This window comes from Lates calcarifer, linkage group LG3 (genome assembly GCF_001640805.2).
Source record: "Lates calcarifer isolate ASB-BC8 linkage group LG3, TLL_Latcal_v3, whole genome shotgun sequence".
NCBI lineage: Eukaryota > Metazoa > Chordata > Actinopteri > Centropomidae > Lates > Lates calcarifer.
Window position 1 is genome coordinate 14,652,232 of NC_066835.1, and position 22,384 is coordinate 14,674,615.

At 42.8% G+C, this 22,384-nt stretch overlaps 1 protein-coding gene across 1 annotated transcript in view; it reads left to right on the forward strand.

Annotated features, from left to right (window-relative positions):
• Positions 1-20,566, forward strand: part of LOC108888884 (ephrin-A3) — a 102,566-nt gene extending 82,000 nt beyond the window's left edge. Inside the window, exons 2-5 of the mRNA XM_018685086.2 lie at positions 10,292-10,593; positions 10,897-10,962; positions 12,657-12,734; positions 18,073-20,566. Coding sequence (XP_018540602.1) covers positions 10,292-10,593; positions 10,897-10,962; positions 12,657-12,734; positions 18,073-18,191 — 565 coding nt within the window. The 3' untranslated portion in view covers positions 18,192-20,566. The remainder of the gene's footprint in view (positions 1-10,291; positions 10,594-10,896; positions 10,963-12,656; positions 12,735-18,072) is intronic.
• Positions 20,567-22,384: the final 1,818 nt, after the last annotated feature.

A 22,384-nucleotide genomic window follows, 5' to 3' on the forward strand; every position in this document is an offset into this window, starting at 1 on the left:
AGTTAGGCCTCAGCCATCAGGGAGTGTGTTCACTTTGCTTAGAGGTTTCTTTTATGGTCTTAAAAGTGAAGGAGTGCGTGTGTTTGTGTGTGTGTTTGGTGGTCTCTATAGGAGGGCTGCGTACCTACATGAAACCATGCAGTTGCCATGGCTTGGAGATAAAAGACCAGATTATTCCTCTTGGCATCCATTAGACTGGCGCTGCCTGAATATCGCCCAGTCTAAATCTGACCCAGAACTACTTTCCTTCATCTTCCTTTCTTCTTTCCCACCTTTCCTCTTCTCCCTCTCTCCCGCCTTTGTTCTTTTTCCTCTTTTCCATGCTCGCCGAGATAGAGAGAGAGAGAGAGAGAGAGAGGGGGATATGTGTGCCAGCCTGGAGTATGGGCTTAAAGACTAAGGTTTTTGAAAGTGAACACCCTACTGTGGTTGACTTCCTGAGAGAGAAGCCGAGCCCCTCACACACTGAGCTTCAAAGCTTGCATATTGCACTTTATAAAGATAATAAAAGTGGCTCTGATGTCTCGAAGCTCATGAGCCTCACTGTGGATTTACTTTTGCATGATATTTTACTCACGTTGCAGTTTTTGGGTTCATTTTACCTGGTTCAGATGCCTAATTTGTCAGTAGGTGCATGAATACTGAGTTGATGTGTGTGTGTCAACCCTCTTTTTCTTGAGCATGTCGTCCGCTCTGTCAGTAGCCAGACGGTTGGAGATGGGTGAGATAAGCACTTTGTTTTTGGACATGGCCACGGCGGGGCTAGCGGGAGCTGCCTGGCACCCTCGCTGAGGGCGTGTACTGTGGAGAATTCATCTTGATGAGAGCTTCTATTGTGTGTCACAGTTCCTCCGCTATCTCACTTTCTGTTCCCGCCTGTCTGACTCTCTCGCTCTCTAAGGCCAGCACCTGTTACGTTTAAGGGGCAGTGTACAACAAACAAAATCGAAATAGGCCTGTTCTCACAGGTAATATGTCGAGTTTGTGACAATCGCCACAATGAGCCCACACCTCCGGTCAGAACTTGTCAAAATTTTCCAACAGTCTCATTTCGACTTTGGGTGGACAGACAGAGTAGTTGCAGCAAAGAGATGAATCAATTCTAGGTGAGAAGAGATTGATTGTTGGTGTCGATTGTACAGTTTGAGTGTCATTTCAGCCACACCAAAAACATATTACACCAGGCTGATAACAAAATGTCTGATTTTTATGATGTTTACTCTCTTTTATTGTTAATTTTACACAATTTTATTGTCTAATTTGCACATGAGTCATTGTTTTTTTTATATTGAATATAAAAACACTGTTTCCATATAGCAGCAGGCACCATATGGGCATGAGGCAGGTGAAGCTACCTAACAGATGTTTAGCAGAATAGCAAACAGACAATTAGCAGGAAAAAAAAAAAGTAATGTGGGGTTGAAAATGCACGTCTCTGCTTTGAAAGAAATGGCATTGATTTAATTATTTTGTGAATAATTACTGCTTTGTCAGTGTGATGGATTTATTTTTTTAAAAGATTTTTTTGCCTTTATTTAACAGCAGTAGTCCTGATTATGTGGCATGCGTCTTAACCATTAGGCTAACAGGCACCACTGGAATGATGGATGGAATAAGTGTTTTATTTAATGGAAGGCAGTCATTTTGGAAGATTGCCATAAAAGAAAAATGAAAAAAAAAAAAAGATCAAACTACATTCATGCACACACTTAACTCATCCATACTCATGTTTTGCAACAAAGGAGGAATCTCACCATACTGTTTGAATTAGCATACATACCATCTCTTATGTATCAGTTCACCTTCCTGTATTAATCCTCCCAGAAATTTATCACAGCCATAGCTGTTGTCTTTGTTTTGGATTTTACCATCTGTATAAATTTCCCTCCCTTATGTAACTGTGTGACATTTATTTTATGTTGCCATTTTGGCCAGATCTGTTATGGAGACAATATAGACTTCCCAGTTAAATAAAGGTAAAATAAATAATATATTAACATAAACGTGTAACATCCAGCTCCACATTCAACAACCATAGACCACGCCAACTTCAATCATCTTTGGACTTTACTGCACCCTTACCTGAACGCAAACATAAACACACACATTTATTTTCCACAGGGTTTGTGCATTATCTCCATGTAGGAATGGAAGGAGGAAAGAGGAGAATGAGTTGTGCTTTTCATTACCTGAGAACATCATTGTTCTGCAAAGCAGATAAAAGGTGGGCGAGAGGCAGAAGGAGGTCAGATGTGAGACAGCAAATGAGAGGAGGGCTCACAGAGAGAGAGCCACAGAGCAGATGTGGGCGATCAAGCCTTTAATAGTGAGGTACAATTAGAGTCTCACCTTGAGAGAGATGGACTCTTGTTATCGCTGCTTGTCGCAGGATATAATCACACCAGGAACTCGGCGGGATGGATGACCTTTTAAGGCTGGCCCGTGAGCGCAGTCTGACATCACCTCGCGATACCTTCGAGGGTTTTCAATATGCTGTCATTAAGACAGCAGTGATTCCCTTTTTTTCCACTTCTGTGTCTCTTTGGACATCACAGAGACTATAGCACTGATATTTTGGCCACTCAAAATCCCAGCTGCATTTAACTAAGCTGTAGTCATTAAAATTGGGACTTTTATTGCTGGATTTTAGCGCTTACTAAATTGTAAGCCATATTGCTGCCAGTCTGAGTTGCCACGCCAATGCAAAGCCCAAAGCCCAGGGGCCAATTATAGTCAGAATAACATTCCCAAGTGGTACTTGGAAAGATTCCACTGTAATAAAAGCAAAAGAAAAAAAAGTGCCTAGTGGCCTCTCTTATATTTATTTTATGCAAAGAGTCTAGTTGGAGGAGAGCCACAGTTTAATATTCAACTGTGTCATCCATATTTCTGTTTGATATTTAAACTTCCTCTGTGGATGTCTAGAAACTAAAGAGCAGCTTAAGCCACATAGATTAATCAATTGAAATTTACGCCTGTTCATATTTCCTCCCAACAAGCTGGCAGCAACCCATAATGCTTTGCAAGTGATTTAATCAGAGGTTGGAGCTTTGGAAATGGCGTTATTATGTTGATCATGATCAGTTTTGTTTCCCCCTCTGCCACAATTCAAATAAGCAGGCCCCGCTGAGACAGCAGGCAAACAAGGCGTGCCCTTTGCGTTAGGCCAGTGCCTCCACTTGTGGTTTGTGAGTTTTTGCATTGCATTGCATATGTATAGGAGTTGTAAGCCATTCAAGCAAAGGAGGATTTTGCTTTGTTTGATAAGTTTTAAAGGCTTGAAGAAGTAAAACTATGCACAAGAAAAAGCTAGAGGACAAATTTCAGTGTACAAAAATGACAAATACAATATTGTGTAAAACAATTAGTGGATAAATAGACAAAAAATTGATAATCAAGCAATCGTTAAAGGCATTTATCACACAAATGCCAATCATTTTCTGCCTCTAGCTTCTCAAGTTTGAGAATGTACTATTTATCTCTGTTCTGTATCACCATAAATTTAATATATCTGGGTTTTGTCCTGTTGATTGAACAAAACAAGGCCTTTGAAGATGTGAGGTTGTGTGTGGGCTGAGAAATTGTGATAGGGATCTCTCACTATTTCCTGGTGTTTTATAAACAAAATGATTCATGGAGTAATCAAAGAAAAGAGCAACTGACAGGTAGCCCTTGTACCAGACATATTAATTTTTTTCTAACCTGCTCCTCCTGGTTCCTGACTCATCCCTGCATCATCTCCTCCTCCAGCTATAAATCCAGGGGTGCTGCCAGAAATTTCCGTGCTCCTGCGTATGTGACACTGCATGCCTCTTCTCATATACATTCACGTCAGTTAAGTTGGCTAATACTTTACATTTCTGAGTGGGTCCCTCCAGCTCCAGCTCCATCCCCCCCAGCTCCCCACCACCCACTTTACTAAAGGCACGCCCGGAGCGAGGCCGGCGGAGACAAGAGACACCAAGCAGGGTGAAACAGCAAAGCAGAGAGAGACCATCCTTTAACTGAAACATCCATTTCTCAGCCTCTGTGTCGGCAAAGAATTGGCCCCCACAAGCTGCAGGGAGTGCTATTCTTTAGCTGGAGCTACTCTGTGACCTCCCACCGAGATGGCAAAGCAAAGGGATTTCGTTTACAGGAGATCAATAACATATCACTTTAAAGCTGAAATCTGTAACTTTCTGCGTGTTCGAACCACAGCAGCGACGAATGAGCATTTAGTGTTCCACTTATGACGCTGTTTCACCTCATTGTTGTTGGCGTGCCGTATAAATGTCATGACCAGGCAACATCAGCACAAATGTATTAATTACCAAAGTGATTAATTCATTTGAAAGCATTGGCATTTCAGCATTTCTCAGCAGCACAGTAGAGTGTCTACTGAGTTTTCAGTAATTAATTAATTAATCTTAACACACTGTGGATATAATGACAATCAATATTCATTAGAAAACATCACTGTTTTTTGCTTTAACAGTTGATGAGCCTCTGCCTCAGATGGGTGCAGTTTGGTTCACAGTTCACTGAACAGAAGCTATCGCTAACTGCAGAAAACATGCTGTGTCCAGACCAGGAGCAGAAAAGCTGACCTGTGATTGGTTTAAATTGATAAACAGCTGTTAAGGTGATTGGTTTGAAAAGGTGATTGCTGTCAAGGTGTCCTTGAACAAGACTTGTAATTACTTCAGCCGGACCGCAGACTGTAGGTGATGCAGGGGTCAACAGATGGACAGATTTACTGGATCGATGCCTGGGTGCAGATGTGTAAACGTAAAAAATGTAATTGCAAAGCATTCCCTGAATGAATAAAGGGGTGGAAAGAAATGTGGCAGAGCTTTTCAAATGACAGAAGTAAAGGTGGAAGGTTTGGGAATAAACCGTGGGGGAGGTTTAGAGAGAAACGGGTAAATATGAAAGGGTAATGTTCTTCAATTTCTCTGATGCCAGAGTGGACTGAGGTTGTGGAGGAAACCAGTGGATGACTCCCAGTGGTCTAATAGTAATAGAAGAGAGTTGCAGTGTCTGCCTCTTCCCACAGTCTGGCTCAGCACTTGTTTCTCCCTCAGTCCTCCATTTTGGATCGAAACGTTGTAAATCGGGGCGTTAATTGTGATGTTAACTCAATCAGTGACGACTCACAGGAGATATTGTGTCTGTGTGTGTGTGTGTATGTGTGTGTATATACACTCGCACGCATGTGTGCATGTGTGCGTGCACAAGTAATGAGTTTTGGTGCTGAGGTACAGAGAAAAACAGCAGAGCTTAGCTTGTCCCCGCCATGGGACTCGATTGGAGTCTTGTCGTTGGTAAACAGACGATTGGTAAATGGCATTTAAGTCACGCCATTTTGCACATCGGTAGTTTATCCTCCTGATGAGGCTGATGTTGATTACCCCAGAGAGAGTGTTTTTAAGGTCATCAATGATGATGCTGCGCTGACCTCATCTTCACTGAGAGAAGCTTCTACAACAGTGAAAAACATGGAGAAAGAGCAACACTCTAGAGCCCTTACAAGATTTTTCATAATTACTTTGATAAAAAAGTTTAATTAGCTAATTTTTCATGGTAGCCATCTTGGAAAGAAATAATGACAAGTGGCGCAGACACCAAAAAACAACTTCGTACTGTTAATTAGACATAGATTACTTACTGTTGGTATAGAGAGTGTGAGCAGTGACAAGAGCATTTATGCAAAAGTCGATTCTTTCAATTGAATCACGCACACTCCATGGTGCTATTTTTGACACAGAAAAGCTCTCTTTGTAATTACTTTGTAGATATACATGTACATACAGCAAGCAGAGAGGAAATATCTAAGGATATGAATCTGGAATGAGAATCTGGCCAAATAAAGCACAGAACCTCAAAAGGTAAAGTCTGCCTTTATGATGTTATTCCATAAAGGCCAACCTCTAACAGCTGCTGATATATACATTTGCAAAGGGATAATAATATTCCCATCAGCACTAATACCTCTAAAGAGCTGAAAGCCACAGGTGTTTCTCATCCACAGTCACAAGTTATTTCTGTCGGACTGCGTTTGTCAAAAGCAACGACTTGTCTCTTCTAGCTGTTTTTAATGGATTTTTGAAAACAGTTGGAGCCCATGGCAGTTTTGTGGGGCGAACCCACAGCAGAACAAACAGCACTAACTTCAGACTGTGAAGAATACCTTGGTGGATTCAGATTTTTCATATCCATTCATGTCAGAAGGAGAAAATAAAACGAATTTGGTTGTGGCTGTATTATTTTTCTTTGAAAGTCAGGAGCTCTCATGCATTTTGCTTCCACTTTGATGCAATCTGACAAAATTATTATGCAGGAAAATGACATGGATTTGCTTGATTTTTAAGCCCTGTGAAGCAAAACAGGAAATGCTTGACATAACATTTAGGAAGTAAAAGAAATATTTCCAGATGTTTCCTGTTCATTTTTGATTCAAAGTAGCTGTGCTTATGTTTTTAGAGGGACTATAGATTTTCTGTGGTTGTTGAAGATGCTCTGTTTCTGTCCACTCTATGTTTTTAAGTGTCTTTAGCTGTAGTGCTACCTCTCCATTGTTATTTATTGATACCGGCAGTATTCTCCAAAGACTCTTTTTAGCGCAGATGTGAAAGGTGCAGTGGTGCTATCTTTGTCTCAGTCTTCCTCGCTTCTTCTTTCTCTCTCTCCTCTTTCTCTCTCTCGCCCCTGCTATCTGCCTCCCCTGGCAGTCTTCACCAGCTTGTGCAGCCTTTACTAACTAGCAGCGCACTCCCACTCATAGGAAAATGATGATGAGACAGCAAAACCACCACAGAGACAATGCACAGCAGAAAGAGAGAGAGAGAGAGGCGAGAGTTTGAGAAAGAGAGAGGGAGGGAATGGGCTGCAGGAAAAGAGAAGACAACGAGAGAATGAGAGCCATCAGTCTTTTTTATGCACTTTTACCACATATATGTTCATCCCCGGAGGAGCACTATGTCTCTGTCTAGGCCTCTGCCTCTCTCTCTGTCCCTCTCTCTTTGTTGTCATCATTCAACGCATTTTCCTCACCCCCACCCCCCACCCCCACCCCTTCTACCCTAAGTTATTAAATCTCCTCTCACCCCCTTCCTCTGTTTCTCCTCTCCTCTCCTCCCTCCGTTCCTCTCTGCCCTGCAACCTTTCTGTCTTGTGCCACTAAGTGGACTGCTTATATAACAGCATACACCTAGAGGGACTCCCCGCCTCCTCTCAGCCCAGCCAGCCTGTTCTTCTCACTCCACCCTTTTAGTCTCCTCTCCTCCTGTTTTTTTTTCTCTCTCCTGCGCCACCACCTTACCTTCTCTTCTTCCCACACAGTCATTTTTTCCTTCTCCTCTACATGCTGACATTACGTTTGGAACAAATGGTCCTCCTGCTGCGTAGCTACATCTAGTGAGGCTAAGTGATAACCAAAACAGTGAAATAACGGGGTCACGTGTTCATCTGGTGCTGAAACAATTAGTCAAACAGCAGAAAATGAATCAACAACAAATCTGATAATCAATTACTGGTAATTATTTAAGTTATTTACAGGGCAAAATGTTCCCAAATGTGAGGATTTGCTTCTTTTTTCAGATTGATATCATTTTAAATTGAATACCAGTGGATTGGACACAACCAGCAATTTGAATCATCATTGGCTTCATGAGATTGTAATGATCATTTTTTACTTCTCGCTAACATTATACTGAGAGATCAATAGGTTAATCTAAATATAATAATTGTTACAGCCCTATATTCACTCCCATGTGGCTTGTACACTCAAGCTACATGGATGCACCAAGTAAGCTATTATTGCCCTTTTCAGTAGCCTCTCACAAACACTGTTGCATATTCTTCTGTCTCTCCAGCCAGTAAATCTTAAAATGACAAGAACAAATGCATTAGGGGGTGAGCTGGCTGCATTTGCAGCGCTGTCTCAGTAGTACCCAGTCCCTTTCATCCATAAATGCTATTGAGTGCTCAGACACACACATCCTCTCTTCATCCCGCTCTTACTTCCTTGCGCACCGCCATCCTCTCACCTATTTCTCATTGACTGCGTCACTCTCCTGACTTTCTACATGCCCCTCGCATCCAGGATTCTCCCCATCGCATGTTTTCATATTCAGCGCACCCTCTTTCTCCTACTTTCATCTTCTGTCTACTTACCATTCTCTCTATCCTACACCCATTGTACCTCTTTATCCAGCTCTGCCTCTCTCTCCTCCCCCCCTCCCCCACATCCCTCAAACTTCCTCCCCTTTCCTACCACCACCACCAAAACCCCCCCTTTCTAAATATAGTCCCTTTGAAGCATAGCTGTGTTGTCTCTTCCCACAACACTGCAAGACAAAAGTCTGTCATCTCACATCTGAGCGGCGGGGATAGAAAGCGCAGATAAGATTGATGGCCCAGAAAGAACACTGGTTAAGAGAAGTGATATTCATCTGCCGCTGTGTGTGTGTGTAAACGAAGAGAAGAGGTAAGGATGAAAAAGAGGATGGCAAGACGAGGAGAGGATCTAGAGAAAAGGAGCAGTTGTAACGCTACCGGTGATAAAGATGGCGAGACAGAGAGGGGGAGAGAAAGAAAGGGAGAGAGGTGTTATGACATCTCTGATCCTCATTTTGTAATTGAATAAGAATCTCTCTGGAGGCCTGACCTAGTAACGGATGCATGTGCGAGCATGTTTGTGTGAATGTGTCCACAGCTTTGTGTGTGGTGTGTGTGTGTGTGCAATGTATACACAGTGAGGGGCGGTTGTGAGTGTGTGAAAGTGTGTGCTCCTTTGTATGTGCGTAACACAAAATGTGTAAGAAAGAGGAGACAAGCGGGGGTGGGGGGTGCAGAGGGGAGGTTTGCGCTCTAAAACATAACATGGCACCATACCTCCACCTACTGGTGCAAGTGAGTCATTACAGCCAGTTTGAGCAGGTTACACATCACTGCAGCCGAGGACAATTCCCATCTCATCAGTTCACCTGCAGGAGCCCTTCTAATGACTTCTACTTTGTCTAATTACAGATTGTATAATTTACATAATAAGTATACTCAGTATTATAAACAGTGAAGATCACAGCGTGGCGGCTGAATGGGAAATCATAGCACATCATCGCCTCAGTTGTTCGTCCAGGAGACTTAAAGGGTAGTGTCATGCACATCACACACGCATATGCTCAACCTTAAGAGTGGCCTTCTTTACCTGCTAACAGCCTTCTCGTCCATCAGCGGCAGGTTGCCAGGGGAGCTCGGCCCCATCATATGTACAGCGCGCAGGCCTCCTCCCCCTGCGGCCAGAGCATACATCGCCACTGACAGGATCTCCTTCCGCCTCAATGACCCGGCCCGTAGCTGGCTCAGGGGGGAAAGACAGGAGTGCAGATTATCATTCCCAGTGCCGTTCTCAGCACTCGCCACGGGGCATTTTAGTGAGAGAATGTGTGTTTTTATATGCTGAGGTGGAGAGAGGTGCAATACTTTATCTCTTGAAGATGAGAGGGGTGTTAATATACGCCAAGGGAAAAGTCTATAGCTCTCTTTGTATTGCTGTTGTGTTGCGTATTATGCTGAAAAGGACAGTTGATTGATCAGTTGTTTAAGAGCGAGAACGTAGATGAACAACAATATAATAATCTAATAAATGATCAAGTCATTTTTGAAGTTAAAATTTAAAACATTTGCTGATTCTTTTCTCTCTATATCATTGTAAAGAGTTATGGAAATGAGTTTCTGGCTGTTGGTTTTATAGAAACAAGCTACTTGTAAACATATGAACACATACAATATTATATTTACTGGACAATTGATTTAAAAGATAACTGTGAGGTTGAAGGAATACTTTGATGTTTTGGGAAATATACATATAGACTTTCTGGTTAGATGAGAAGCTTGATACCAGTCTAATATCCATCAATTAAATATGAAGCTGGAGCCTGGAAGTGGTTAGCTTAGCATAAAGACATAGAAGTAGCAGCTCTGTCCAAAGGTGTAAAAATCCACCCATGAGCACCTCTAGAGCTCACTTATTGATATGTTGTATCCTGTTTTCTTTGTGAAGTGTAAAAATGACATGTTATGTGTGGTGATTATGTGTGGGACTGTTCTCTGGCTGGGAGAAGTGATTATTTGGAGCCTGGTTGCCTAGCAAACCTTGCGCTGTCGACAAGACTCCAAAGGTTGAAATATCCATTTAATGGATAATGAAAAGAATTCATTATTTGCAGACCTGGTGGCTTACCCACATTTTCTTTTCTGCTCTCCTTCTTTATCTCTCCTCCTCTATCTGTATGTATTTTTAATTCAGGCTGCGCAGGGAGGGGTACACGGTCCAGGTCAGCGTCAATGACTACCTGGACATCTACTGCCCACACTACAACACCAGCCAGCGAGGGACGCTAGAGCGAGTCGTGGCCGAGCAGTACATCCTCTACATGGTCAGCTACCGCGGCTACCGCACCTGCGACCCCCAGCTGGGCTTCAAACGCTGGGAGTGCAACCGGCCCCACGCGCCCCACGCGCCCATCAAGTTCTCTGAGAAGTTCCAGCGTTACAGCGCTTTCTCCCTGGGCTACGAGTTCAACGTGGGCCAGGAGTACTACTATATCTGTAAGTCAAGCCAGTAAACACTAGCTCTGGTTTATTGTGATGAGCAGAAAAAACCAGAGGGCGCTGCACATTCAATATTTTGATCTGAGATTATAATGAGGAGCTTTTCTTCTCAGCTGCTGTCACCCACATGTATTGACAGTGTGTGGGTGTTTCTAATGGATTCTGGAAGTTCAGTTCAGCTGAGGACCAGCTGTTGTTCAGTTGCAGGAGCTGCAGTTTTCACAGCTGATTATTTAGGGTGGTGTGGCCTGCAGAGGGCACAAGGTTGACATGTTGTGTGCGTCTTCTCTCTGTTTCCAGCCACACCCACCCACCACCACGGCCACAGCTGCCTGAGACTGAGGGTCTACGTCTGCTGCTCCACCGGTGAGACCTAATAACTCTGTCTTACCTCCATAGGTCTCTCCCACTCATTTAACGCAATTTTCTCCTTTTCTGTGTCACTTTATCTCCGTTTTCCTCTCCCTTGCTATCTCTTTGTATCTCCCAAGCACACAAACACGCAGAGAAACAAAGACAAGGAGGTAGAGAGAAACAGAGAGAGAGGGAAAAACTAAGATCTGACAGTCTTGTCTCAGAGAGAGAGGCTTTTCTGCCTCGCGCTGTCTTGGCGAGGTTTTGATGATGGCGTCTTTTCCCTCGAAGCAGCGCTTTGCGAGTGATGGCTTAATGTTATTCTCTGTCTCAGTGCTATTACAGTAATGCTCTAGCTCGCTCTCTCTGTGAATGACATGCTCTTGTGAAGACATACAAAAGATGTAAAAAGAAAAAAAACTGATTCACCTGCAAGATCCAGCTCTTTCTGGCCTCTCTCTCTCTCTCTCTCTCTCTCTCTCTCTCTCTCTCTCTCTCTCACTCTCCATCCTTCTCCCCTTCAGGTCTCTTGACCATCTCCCCCTCCTTCTCCCTCCACTGTCTATCTCCTCCACTCTCTCTCTCTCTGGCTCTCTGATGCCTGCTGCTCCGTATAGTGTGTGTGTTATTTTTACCCTGGTAGCCTGCTCTCTCCCCTGCAGGCCTTTGATCAGAGAGCCCAGTGCTGAAAGCCTCCCCCTTCTCCTCTAACCTTGTCAGCACTAATACATCCCACACTTAGGCCAGTGTCAGCCCCTGTGTACACATCACCTTAACACCCCCCCCCCCCCTCCATCCCAGTGTCACGGCTAATCTATTGATGTGTCTACCACGCCTCCATTTGCCTCTGTGTGTGCTTGTGCGCATCGCCATGTGTGTCCAAGGTATAGGACTTCGAGCATGTGTGTGTGTATGGCTGCACATGGTAGTACGCCAGCTGCAATTTTTTTTTAATGTGTTTATGTGTATGTGCATGAATGACTATGTGTGCTCGGGTGCATTTAGTCAGTTTACCATCCACAACCTTTACTCAGCAAGGTCATTTTTACAGCTTGCTATGAAAAACTGCTCTCTGTGCGCATCTCCCACCTTAACCCTTACAACACTTTAAGATAAGAGAGAAATGTGAATATTCATGACATATGCTGTGTATCTGCAAAGCTAAATTGCTGCCAGCTTCTATGTAAATTCTCTGCAAATGGTTTGTAATCCTCCTAACTATGCATCAGAATCACAGGCGCGCTCAGACACCCATATTTAGTTTAAAAAAAGCAAGTAATACACAAATATGTATACACATGCACATTAACAAACCCACACATCATTCATTCATGGGTAATTTGGCAATGCAGACTGAATGTAATTCTGTGTCTAGACAAACAGTAAATGTAATAATGATTTCTGTCCACTGGTTCCAAATGCTTTTAATCTTCAAGTGTGTATTCACAGTCCAGGATTTCTTCATGGTTTCTCTGTGGCACGACCACACTCACTCCTCCGTGTTCCGCTATAGCTGCACGCAATTTAATGGTGCCTAAAATGTACATTTTACTCAGTGTTGTTATTTTAATGGGGTGTTTTCTCTCTGTCTCACTCTTCTCTGTTTCCTCGCCTCTGCTTTTTATTTCTTCCTCTTCTTTGTTTTCTCTCTCTCTCTCTCTCTCCCTCTTTGTGTCTTTGTGTATACTATGTGTTGTGTTTCTCAGTCTCCCAGGCAGATGATGACTCTAGTCAGACTTCTCCCGACTACACAGTCAGGCCAAACATCAAAATACACAACCTTGGTGAGTGACTCGACATTTGTTTCTGTGTTGCTGAAGATGAACAGCAGCCCATCGCCAGATGCTGTTCAATATTTGGCTGCGGCTGCAGAGCTTGATTTGTGTACCGATCATTGTGGAAAAGAACCAACCAGTTGTTAGTTTTTTTTTTTCTATTCAAAAGAAAATCCACAGGCCGTAGCTGGTTGATGAGTGGAGCCTTTATTTTCTTCTCCTCAGAGTTGTGCAACAGGGGAAAGACCATGAGCACTGCATGTTTAGTGATTCAGCAGCACTGACATACACTAGAATTATCCTGTAATGTTTTTAAATGCAATAAGCTACTAAAAAACTTTGCTTCCTACAATGTACCACAAACACAGATAAAACCTTCCTTTTTCCTCTGCACAAAATCCACAAGGTCAGTAGAGGTCTTGTAAGGAATGGAAGGTCCATGTTTACCTAAGGAGAAAGCATGTCAGCGAGCAAGTCAATTGTGCAGCTGAGTGGTTACATAAACCCTCTATTTTTCTTTCTCTTTCTCCATCCTCATCTCAAACAAAAGCCTCTTGCCGGGAATCATTTAGTATGCTTGTTTCTGGGAGCTGTAGGCAGCGTGTGACAAGGGCTAAGAGAGTGTGACCTGTCTGAGATGGAAACTGAGACCAGCAGAGACAGAGCGAGGAGAGCTCTTGAGCCATCAGCAATGAGTACCTTCAGAGAGAGAATGAGAAGGTGGAGAGAAATAGAAGAGGGAGACGGAGGGGGGAGGCTGGAGAGCGAGGGAGAGACAAAGTGAGATAGAGAAAGTCAGAGAGATAAAAGACAGGAGGGAGGCAGCGAAAGAGAAATGCAGCAGCCTGACAGAAAGAGGGACAGATAAGGCAGAGAGAAAGAGGGAGAGAGAGAGAGAGAAACAGGCAGAAAAAGAGATAAAACCGGAGTGGGGGCAGATAAAGGGGGTTGCGGAGAGAAGGGGCAGAGGAAGAAAGGAAAGCTCAGTGGTGGGCGAATTGCTCAGCAGTAACTCAGGCTCGAGCTTACGTAGAATTTAATATAAAAAAACACACACTGGCAGGGAATCATAAAAAATCATAGCCTCTAGCGTTGTGATGCATTTTGCTGAATACATTTGGTGGAATAACAAAATCAGGACACACAGATTCATGCACACTCAGACACACACACTTAGAAACAACCCATACCCCTGATGGCCCTGCTGACCGCTGGACACCCACTCTCTGACTCACCCTCAGGACCAGACCAGCCCACAGACTGGCTTAGCATCAACAAAGCTTCCCTCTCTCTCCACATATGTTTGGACTTGCTGTCATCCTCGTTACTTTATTATTGGCTTTGCTCCTACGTCACATTTTCCTTATTTAACATGGTGTTTTAAGGATAATTCTTACTTCTGTAGCTTCGCCCATCATTTCTGTGGGTAATAATATGACTCTTCTCACTGGAAACATTGTGGGTGACTTCAGTCAGACAAGGGCAAGAAACATGAGCAGTAATATTATCATACAGGTTTTAAACTATTCCCCCAGGCCAGACAAACTTACTTGGAAGAGAAAACGAAAGCCAACAATAGAAATATTACCCAAGCTGTCCACTATAAACACTCATCACAGTTTATCACTTGTGAAGCGAGATGCTGCCGCTATTTGCAATCTGCATGTAAGCACTGCCTGCGAATTGCGTTTATGAAACAGGCCACCATTGGCTTGTTTACATCCTGTCACATAATCTGACTCGCTTGTCTTTCTTCGAGAGATCTCAGCAAATTAGTTTGGTGATTCCATTACATAGCATAAACCACAAAACAAGACCCAAGTTGTAAGAAAGAGGAATTATCCTTTAAGTTTGAAATGACTGGAATTTTATATTTATTCTCTAAACCCATTGCAACACACCTCTGTTCTGCTTCTAGCGGTTTTCTACATGAATTATGAATAGCAGAGATTAGTTATGGTACAGCATCTTATAGCAAACTGCCCACAGTGTTTCCACAAATGTACTACAAGAATTCAGCATCAGTCTTGCTACTTCCTGCTTGAATTAAACATAACTTTTTAGTTTCCTGCAGCAAAGTTTAATATACTGTACATTTCTCTATCTGTAACATACTTACCCTCAAACATTTTCCTCCGATATTGAACGTCTGCAGCAGTGGTGTCGGGCTAGAGCCTGAAACATGAATCAGGTGGTGGACCAGAAAATACAGTTTAAAAAAGTTTTAAAACGCATCAATAGACATTAGGATCCTTGATTCATCTGCTCTGGGTGGCTTGTTATGAGCAGGTTTTCTAAAAATCAGTCATAAAATAAAGTTGCACCAAGCAAACTAAAAAACTTCATCCAGTATGTGTAGTCTGTACATCCAGTGACCAGAAGCATTGAAGCCCAGTTTCAGGGACACGTTGGACCACCTCTGGCGCTGATAATTGCTGCCACATTTTCATTTCATAGTAGCATCTTGACAATGGACATGTAGCATCCCAGCCTGTGACTGAAATGTTTCACTTCAGTCATCCAGCCTGACATTGTGTTCATGTTAGCCACAATTGTTGGGGGTTGGGAGGTTATTTCATTTTGTTTTGTTCTAACCATTCTGCTGATGACATTTTCAACTGACAAAGAATCTGCACTTGATAGAGTTGGGGTCAGGTTTTTCATGACAATCAAAGTCGTGCATATTAATAAATTGTTATAAGAACTAAAAGCTGCATCGATCACATTCACACTTGTTATGTTGCTACTTTTTGTGGATGTAGCTAGCTAGCTATGAAGGAAGATGACCTTCTCATTCTTAATCCCACCTACAAAGTTTTGATTGGTCAGCTGTTGGAAATAGCCATCATTGAGCATGACAACAGTTCTGAATAACTGAAGATAGTGGAGATGTGGGCGGTAATTCAAAGGCCTGAAACCAAGCTACTAGCCTCCCAGTGTTAAAGCTAACATTGTCAGTGATTAGCTTGAAGAGACATCAGTGCATCAGTGTACATCTGCTAGAGGTTGAGTGTACTTTCATTCCTAAGGTTGTAATGGGAACAATATCAGTAAATTGTGTTCACCTAAATGTTCCTTCAACCATTCCCAGTCTGTCACTGTGACTGAGAGCATTGTCTTATCGAAGAGCCCATTGTGGCACTTGATGGTCATGAATGCATGAACCTGCTACAATGTAAAAATATGCTCTGGCATTAAGGCATCAATCTACAGGTATTAATAGGCCAAGTGTAAGCCAGTTGTAAGTTTCCCCGCTAATAAACCACTCCCACTGACCCGCACAGCTATAACCATACATGATGGGTCCATCGCCTCATGTTGTTTATGCCTCACTGCAGGTCTACCATCGCTGTGGCGTAGTTGGCACAAGGATTTATCAGACCAGACAACCTTTTTCCTCTCATCGACAGTCTAGTGCTGATGCTTCTTATCTCACTGTAAATGCCTCAGGCGGTTCACCGTGGACAGGAGAGCTACCCTAGCATGCTTGTCTGTTGTTATACCCCATACAGACTGGACTGTGTGCTCGGAAATTGATTGCTGTATCCCACAATTGTACTGTGATGTTAAGTGTTGTACCAAGGACCTTTGATAACTTGTTATTGCCCGAGGCACCCAACGTCCCCCACATTCATCTTCCAAGGGCAGCCTCCCTAAATAGCAAGGGTTTTGAAGAGGTGCATATTGTGCAGCTTTGTGATTGTCTAAGCTCACAGCACCCACAAAACAAGTCTGGAAGAATCTGTTCACAAAGCAGCTGTGGAAATGGAGTTGTTGCTACATGGACTTGTTTATGTAACAGCAAGTTAGAGCCAACTTCTTCTGCAGGAACAGCATCTAGTGTTTTGGCCACAGACTGTACATTTTATCTCTGATGAAACCTTTTTGAGAGACAAACTGGATGGTTTTTGGTGCCACTGTGACCCGTGCGCCCTACCCGAGGCAGTGCTGGTTTATATTCTCCCTCCCGCCTTCACTTAGCGTTTTCTGTTTGAGTTCATTTCGATGCACTGTGGTGTGAATGTCAGTGTCATCGCTGCAGACAGATGCCTTGTGTTTCTTAAGAATAACTCTGACGCCAGCTACAGTCGCACGCAACCAGGACAAACCAGAGCGACCGGATGGTTTACTCTGAGATGGAGTAAAAACAAAATTCCGTACATTCACCAAACATCAGCTGTCATGAGGTTGTTGTCTCTGTCTGTCATCTCTTATCACCTTCGTTGCTCTTACTTGTAGCCAATTAATCTCTATTATACTCAGCAGACTCCAAACAAGACTTTAACGTTACAGTGAAACAGTTGAAAGCCAAGTCATTTTTGTGAAGACAATATGTTGGCTGTACTTTTTACACAGTAATGACAACATAATAAAGTAAAAATAATAGGACCTTTATAGACAAACACAATATTTTTGTCAGTTTTTGGGCCCAATTTGACAAATAGATATCCTTTCTTGTAACAAAACAGCTATTTTTCCTCTCTGCAGTGTAATTCTAAGCTGTTAAATCAAAATAATTTCCTAATAACACAGTACAATAGCAGTATGTCACATCTCAAGGCTTTAAACCCTCCCATCACCCATCCTCTTCACCTACGTCTCTTTTATGTCTGATGGGGGATAATGTGACTGACGTCAGTAAGAAATTGCAGCTTTCTTCTGCACTCAGTGAACAAAACAACAGGTTTTACCAACATCTCAGTGCAGCTAGCTCAGGTTGCTCCAAAAACTCTGATGGGTTTGTAAGCAACAGAGCACTGTTTGGTTCCTTTTGCTTTATTTTGCCATGTAATAACCCTCTAGATATAATGGGAAACATTATGTTGAGACAGAGCATAATGACTCAGTGTAATCCACTTTTTACAGAATATTACAAAATGTGTTCTCCCAGCTCTTTCTCTGTCTTTCCCCTCCAGCTAATGTTCTGTTGTGTCTAATCAATGGCAGGGCCATAGTAATTTGGTTTGATTGAAATCCCTCTAGGATAAAAACATCATTAGTGTGAAAAGAGGAATTCATGTAAAAAAGAAAAAAAAACAGATCAGAAACAAAAGTGTTTTTAATTTTCCTTCCCACGGGGGAAATGGCCATATGTAGCAGTGCTGATGATAATTGGTGGTTTGTTGATAATTGCATCATGTCTCTTTCTCTGCATATGTTAAAGCACAATTTGCATGCATCACACACTGCCTTTAGATTGATGAATTAATAATGTAGTAATGGTTCGTTTCCTTCTGTCTGGCACACTCACTATCTCTCTCACTCCTTCACACTTGCGCTCTCCTCTTTTCTCACTTTTGTATTTTTCTCTCTGTGTGTTTCTCTCTCTCTTTCTCTCTTCCTCCAGACGAATTTAACCCCGAAGTTCCCAAACTGGAGAAAAGTGTCAGCGGCAGCAGCCCATCACGTGACCGCCTTCTTCTCACTGTGGCGATGCTGCTCGTGTCTGCCGTGCTTTTGTCCTAGCGACTGTCACCCAGAGTGACACCTCATGCATAGATGGACCGCCTTGTCCAAAGGGCTTTGTATCCACCTACTGCGAGAATTTAATGCGAAAGTCGGCAGAAACACGGAAGAGAATCAAGTAGAGGTGCAACAGAACCACAACTGAAAGAACACACAGAAAAAAAACCCCTTGAACTTAACTTAAACTGGACTTTAAAAAAAAGGAGAGGCCTTTTTGCTGTCATATCTACACCAGTGTATTTTGACACTCCATGTGTTGTTGGACATCATTATCATATGAATACCACAGCATTTCATGCAGGTGTGTTTGCCACAACATGGAGACCACAACCAATATTCAGAAACAGACTTCTGTGCTGCTGTCGTGCCTGACAGCCAACAGACGAGAGAGAAAGTGGACTTGTAATGAGTGGGATGTAGACTACACACTCTTATTGTAGCATGGATATCAAATCACAGGAATTTAAGCTGCATTGTCTTAAGCCGATGAATGCAAGGTTTTTGTGACTGTAGGCTTTGAAGAAGGCAGCAAATGTAACAGGAGTGGACTTTGCAGTGGATTTTTAAGGCCTTGGTGACTGCGGACCAGGTATGCTGATGGATTCAACTCAGCTTTGATGTAGTGGAGAGCAAGCTGGACTCTGGAACTGTACTGATCTTACCTGGGCTATACAGGATATTTATAGAATCAGTCTGAGATGGGAACTGCTGCCACTGTCCTGGACATTGAGGAATGTTTCCACACTGGAGTGAGCTGTTGGTAAAAAGAGCCCAAGGTGTTTCTTAAGAAAAGGGGAGGACTTTGGGAGGATATCCGCTGGCCTTTCATGAATCCATTTTCTCCAGACATCAAAATACCCCTGGCTTTGTGATAGGTGCAGATGCAAAGCCTCCGTTTCTTAGAAGATAGCGAGTGCCCTCTGAGAACTAGTCCTTTGTCTGCATTTCCTGCCTTCACACTGTAACAACCCTAGAAAAATACAGACCCAGGACTAGTAATTTGACAGCACTTAGACGTGGTAGATGTGGTAGATGTGTGTTTTGTTCCGATGCATTTACCTTCAGCACTTGGCGTAGATTTTCCGGATGTCAAACCTTTCTCCTTGCAGCAATCAGCCGAGTCATTCAGAACACCACTAATTTACAATTCCTAAGAACCCCCCCCCCCTCTCAGTAGCAAGTTCCCTTTTAATCCCAGACAACCCTGTCTATTCCTTTTCCACTTCAGAGGTTCCCAGCCAATCAGCGCTGATGGCCATTACAGCAGTCACGGTCACCATGGAAACGACCCCATACAGTCGCCAGAGTGCGGCAGGTGCCTGAGGAGAAATTGTGCTTTGAGTCTCAAAGTAACGCTGCCGCCATTTTGTTAAAAAATAAAATACAAAAAAAAAATACACACACGTGTGAATGTGCAACTAAAGAGAAGTTCACTTTTTTATATTGTAATACAGGACAATGTAGGCTGGCATTAATCAGATTACAATGTTGTGCTTTTTCAATTTATTTACTTTTCAAATGTATTTATTTTAACATTAAAATATATTATTTATCTACCTGATTTATTAGTGTGCATTTGTAGGCCTTTGCTCAATAAGCTATTGTGCCATTTTTTAATTCTTTTTTTTAAACAGTGGAATTTTTACTGCAGCATTTTGCTTGTGTAGATAAATAGTCAGATGTAATTCAGCCTGGCAGAACGAGAGGGTTATTGGTTATGACTAATCAGTAGGGACATACACTCAGTGACCCTACTCTCATGTAACAGATACAGCTAAACAGATTATGTTGCTGAAGAGCATGTCATAACCACAACTGTGAATGCACAGACAGAGCCGACGTTGATGGAAGGGGCGCATTCCTCAAGTGCTGCCACTTTGCCAAATGAAGGAGTCTGTATTGTAATGTATATTTATAATACATGCCGGTTATGGAATGTGCGTGCGTGTGCACAGGCGTGTATGAGTCTGCGTGTGTGGCTTTATCTGCCTGCTTTCCTGCGTGTGTGTGCGTGTGTCTGAGCGTGTGAGGGAGCGAGCAAGAGTAAAAAACATATGTGTGCACATTTGTGTGCGTATGTATGTAGAATGTGTTTGTCCGCGCTTTTCGAGTATGTGGCATTTAGAAATTTCGTACCCGTTAAGGAGTCGTTTGTAGGATCTGAATATGCAAGTGTGTATGAGAGAATGTGCTCTTCTGTAATGTTAGTTTACGTTACGGGGTTAGGGAAGCAGGCGAGAAGCATTTAGTGATGTTGAGGACAACCACAAGAAATGTGTTTACCTTTGACAAGAATGAATTAAAAAAAAAAAAAACTGTAAATTGAACCAAGAATGATTAAAAACAATGCCAATTAAAATCTTTTTGCAAATTTACTTCTGTGTGTTTATTTGTAAGTGCATAAAACACTGACCAGTCTGTTTGCAGTTTCCTCTGTCTGCCCTTTCTTTATCTTAACAGTGACTCCTTCACCTTCACTCACCCCACGCTCACTTCTGTTTGTTTTTCTCGAGCGCTACTTGAAAGCAGCGCTCTCCCTCTTTCTCTCACACTCCACTTTTAGACACTGTTTAGTCGGTTGTGAGCAGACACACAAACAGACAGTAATCGTGCTACACGTACTCTTGCTGCAAAACTATCACCCTCTCTCACATGGCCCATCCTTACAGTGCCTCTCTTCGGTTTCACAAACACTTCTTCTGCCATAAAACATAATGACAGCATGGGGTGGGGGGGAGTTACAGCTCCACATTTCCCACTCTATCCATCTCCTATTCTCGCCAAAAAAAAAGGAAAAGAAAAACACCTGCAAGCCATTCATGTCTCCACAAATCTGTCTCCCCTGGTCTCTCCACGTCGCTTTCCCTTTCCCTTTGCCCCTGTCAGCTTCTTTCTGTTCTGCGTACAAAGATTAGAAAGAAGCTGACAACTGGGGAGGGACACGTGTCTCAGATGCACTAATGTCCATGTCAGAAGGGACAGAGGGGGCAGATAAGATTTTGTCTTTGATGTTACACATCAGGCCCAAAATCACATGAGAGAGAAAGAGAAAGAAGTAGAGCAGATTCTGCTGTCGGCTTGTGGTTTTCACTTCCAGACCTGGGTCACAATATATTTGCAAGTGTGTGTGCAGAGAGAGAGAAATGTGCCAAGAAATGTTCAGAGTTAATTTAATATATTTTATGTGATTGACAATTTCCTTGACATAATGTGAGTCACACTTAACCAAGCAGGTTTCAATGAAGTAATCACCTTCATTAATGTCTGTTTCACAGCTGTGTGACTCTGCTGTGAGGGTGCCGCTCCTGATTCTGTCTGACATTTGTGCGTTCAGCTGACAGACTGATAATTGCTGAATATTACAGTAGGTCTTGGCTTACAGTCCCTCGATGACTTAAAGGTTTGGACTTGCACATAAACGTTTCAGTGTTTTGACACCGGGAAGAGGGAGGGGTGGGGGTGGGGGTTTAGCTTCTGCTTCCAGGCCTGAGTTGACAACTTAAACCATCATTTCATAGGAAACTAGCTCGCTTCGTTTTCGGCAGCGAGGGTGTCTCTGGTTAGTTATGTAAGGGGAATTAACACTGTCATCTTTACACCTTAAATTCCTGTCTGGAAAAGCTTATGTTTTGCTTGTGCCTAAATGAAACATTAATTGATCTGCTTACTCTCCAAATGAGAGGATCAAGAGTGTTGCCAGTGGATTAGAACTGCTTACCTTTCCTCGAGCAGCTGACACAGAGCTTTACGTTTCTACTGTGAAATAGATACTTAACAAACGCTCTGTCCAGGCTCTAACTAAGGAAGACATTCCATTAGCAAAAGGAGATGACCTCCTCTCCGTTTGGAGGCGTATTATCGTTTTCTGAATCATTTACTGTGAGATAAGCCATCTGTAGCATGGGCAGGCCTGTGCCGTCAAGAAGAATTCCCCTGACAAGCTGCACCGTCTGGCCCAAAACAATGAAACAGATGCCTCCTCCTCAGAGAACTTGTTATAGCACAGGACATCAATGAGACAATCATAGAGACTAGTGTCGCCTTCGAGTGTTCCTTGGAAACTCCTATTTCAAGGTTAGGAGTCATAAAGATGAGTTGTGGCTCATTCAAATTCCTCAGGCCAGAAAATTATCAGTCAAAATCTATTTATTCATTTTTCTTTGTTATTTTACTTTACTAAGAAAAGAATTTGG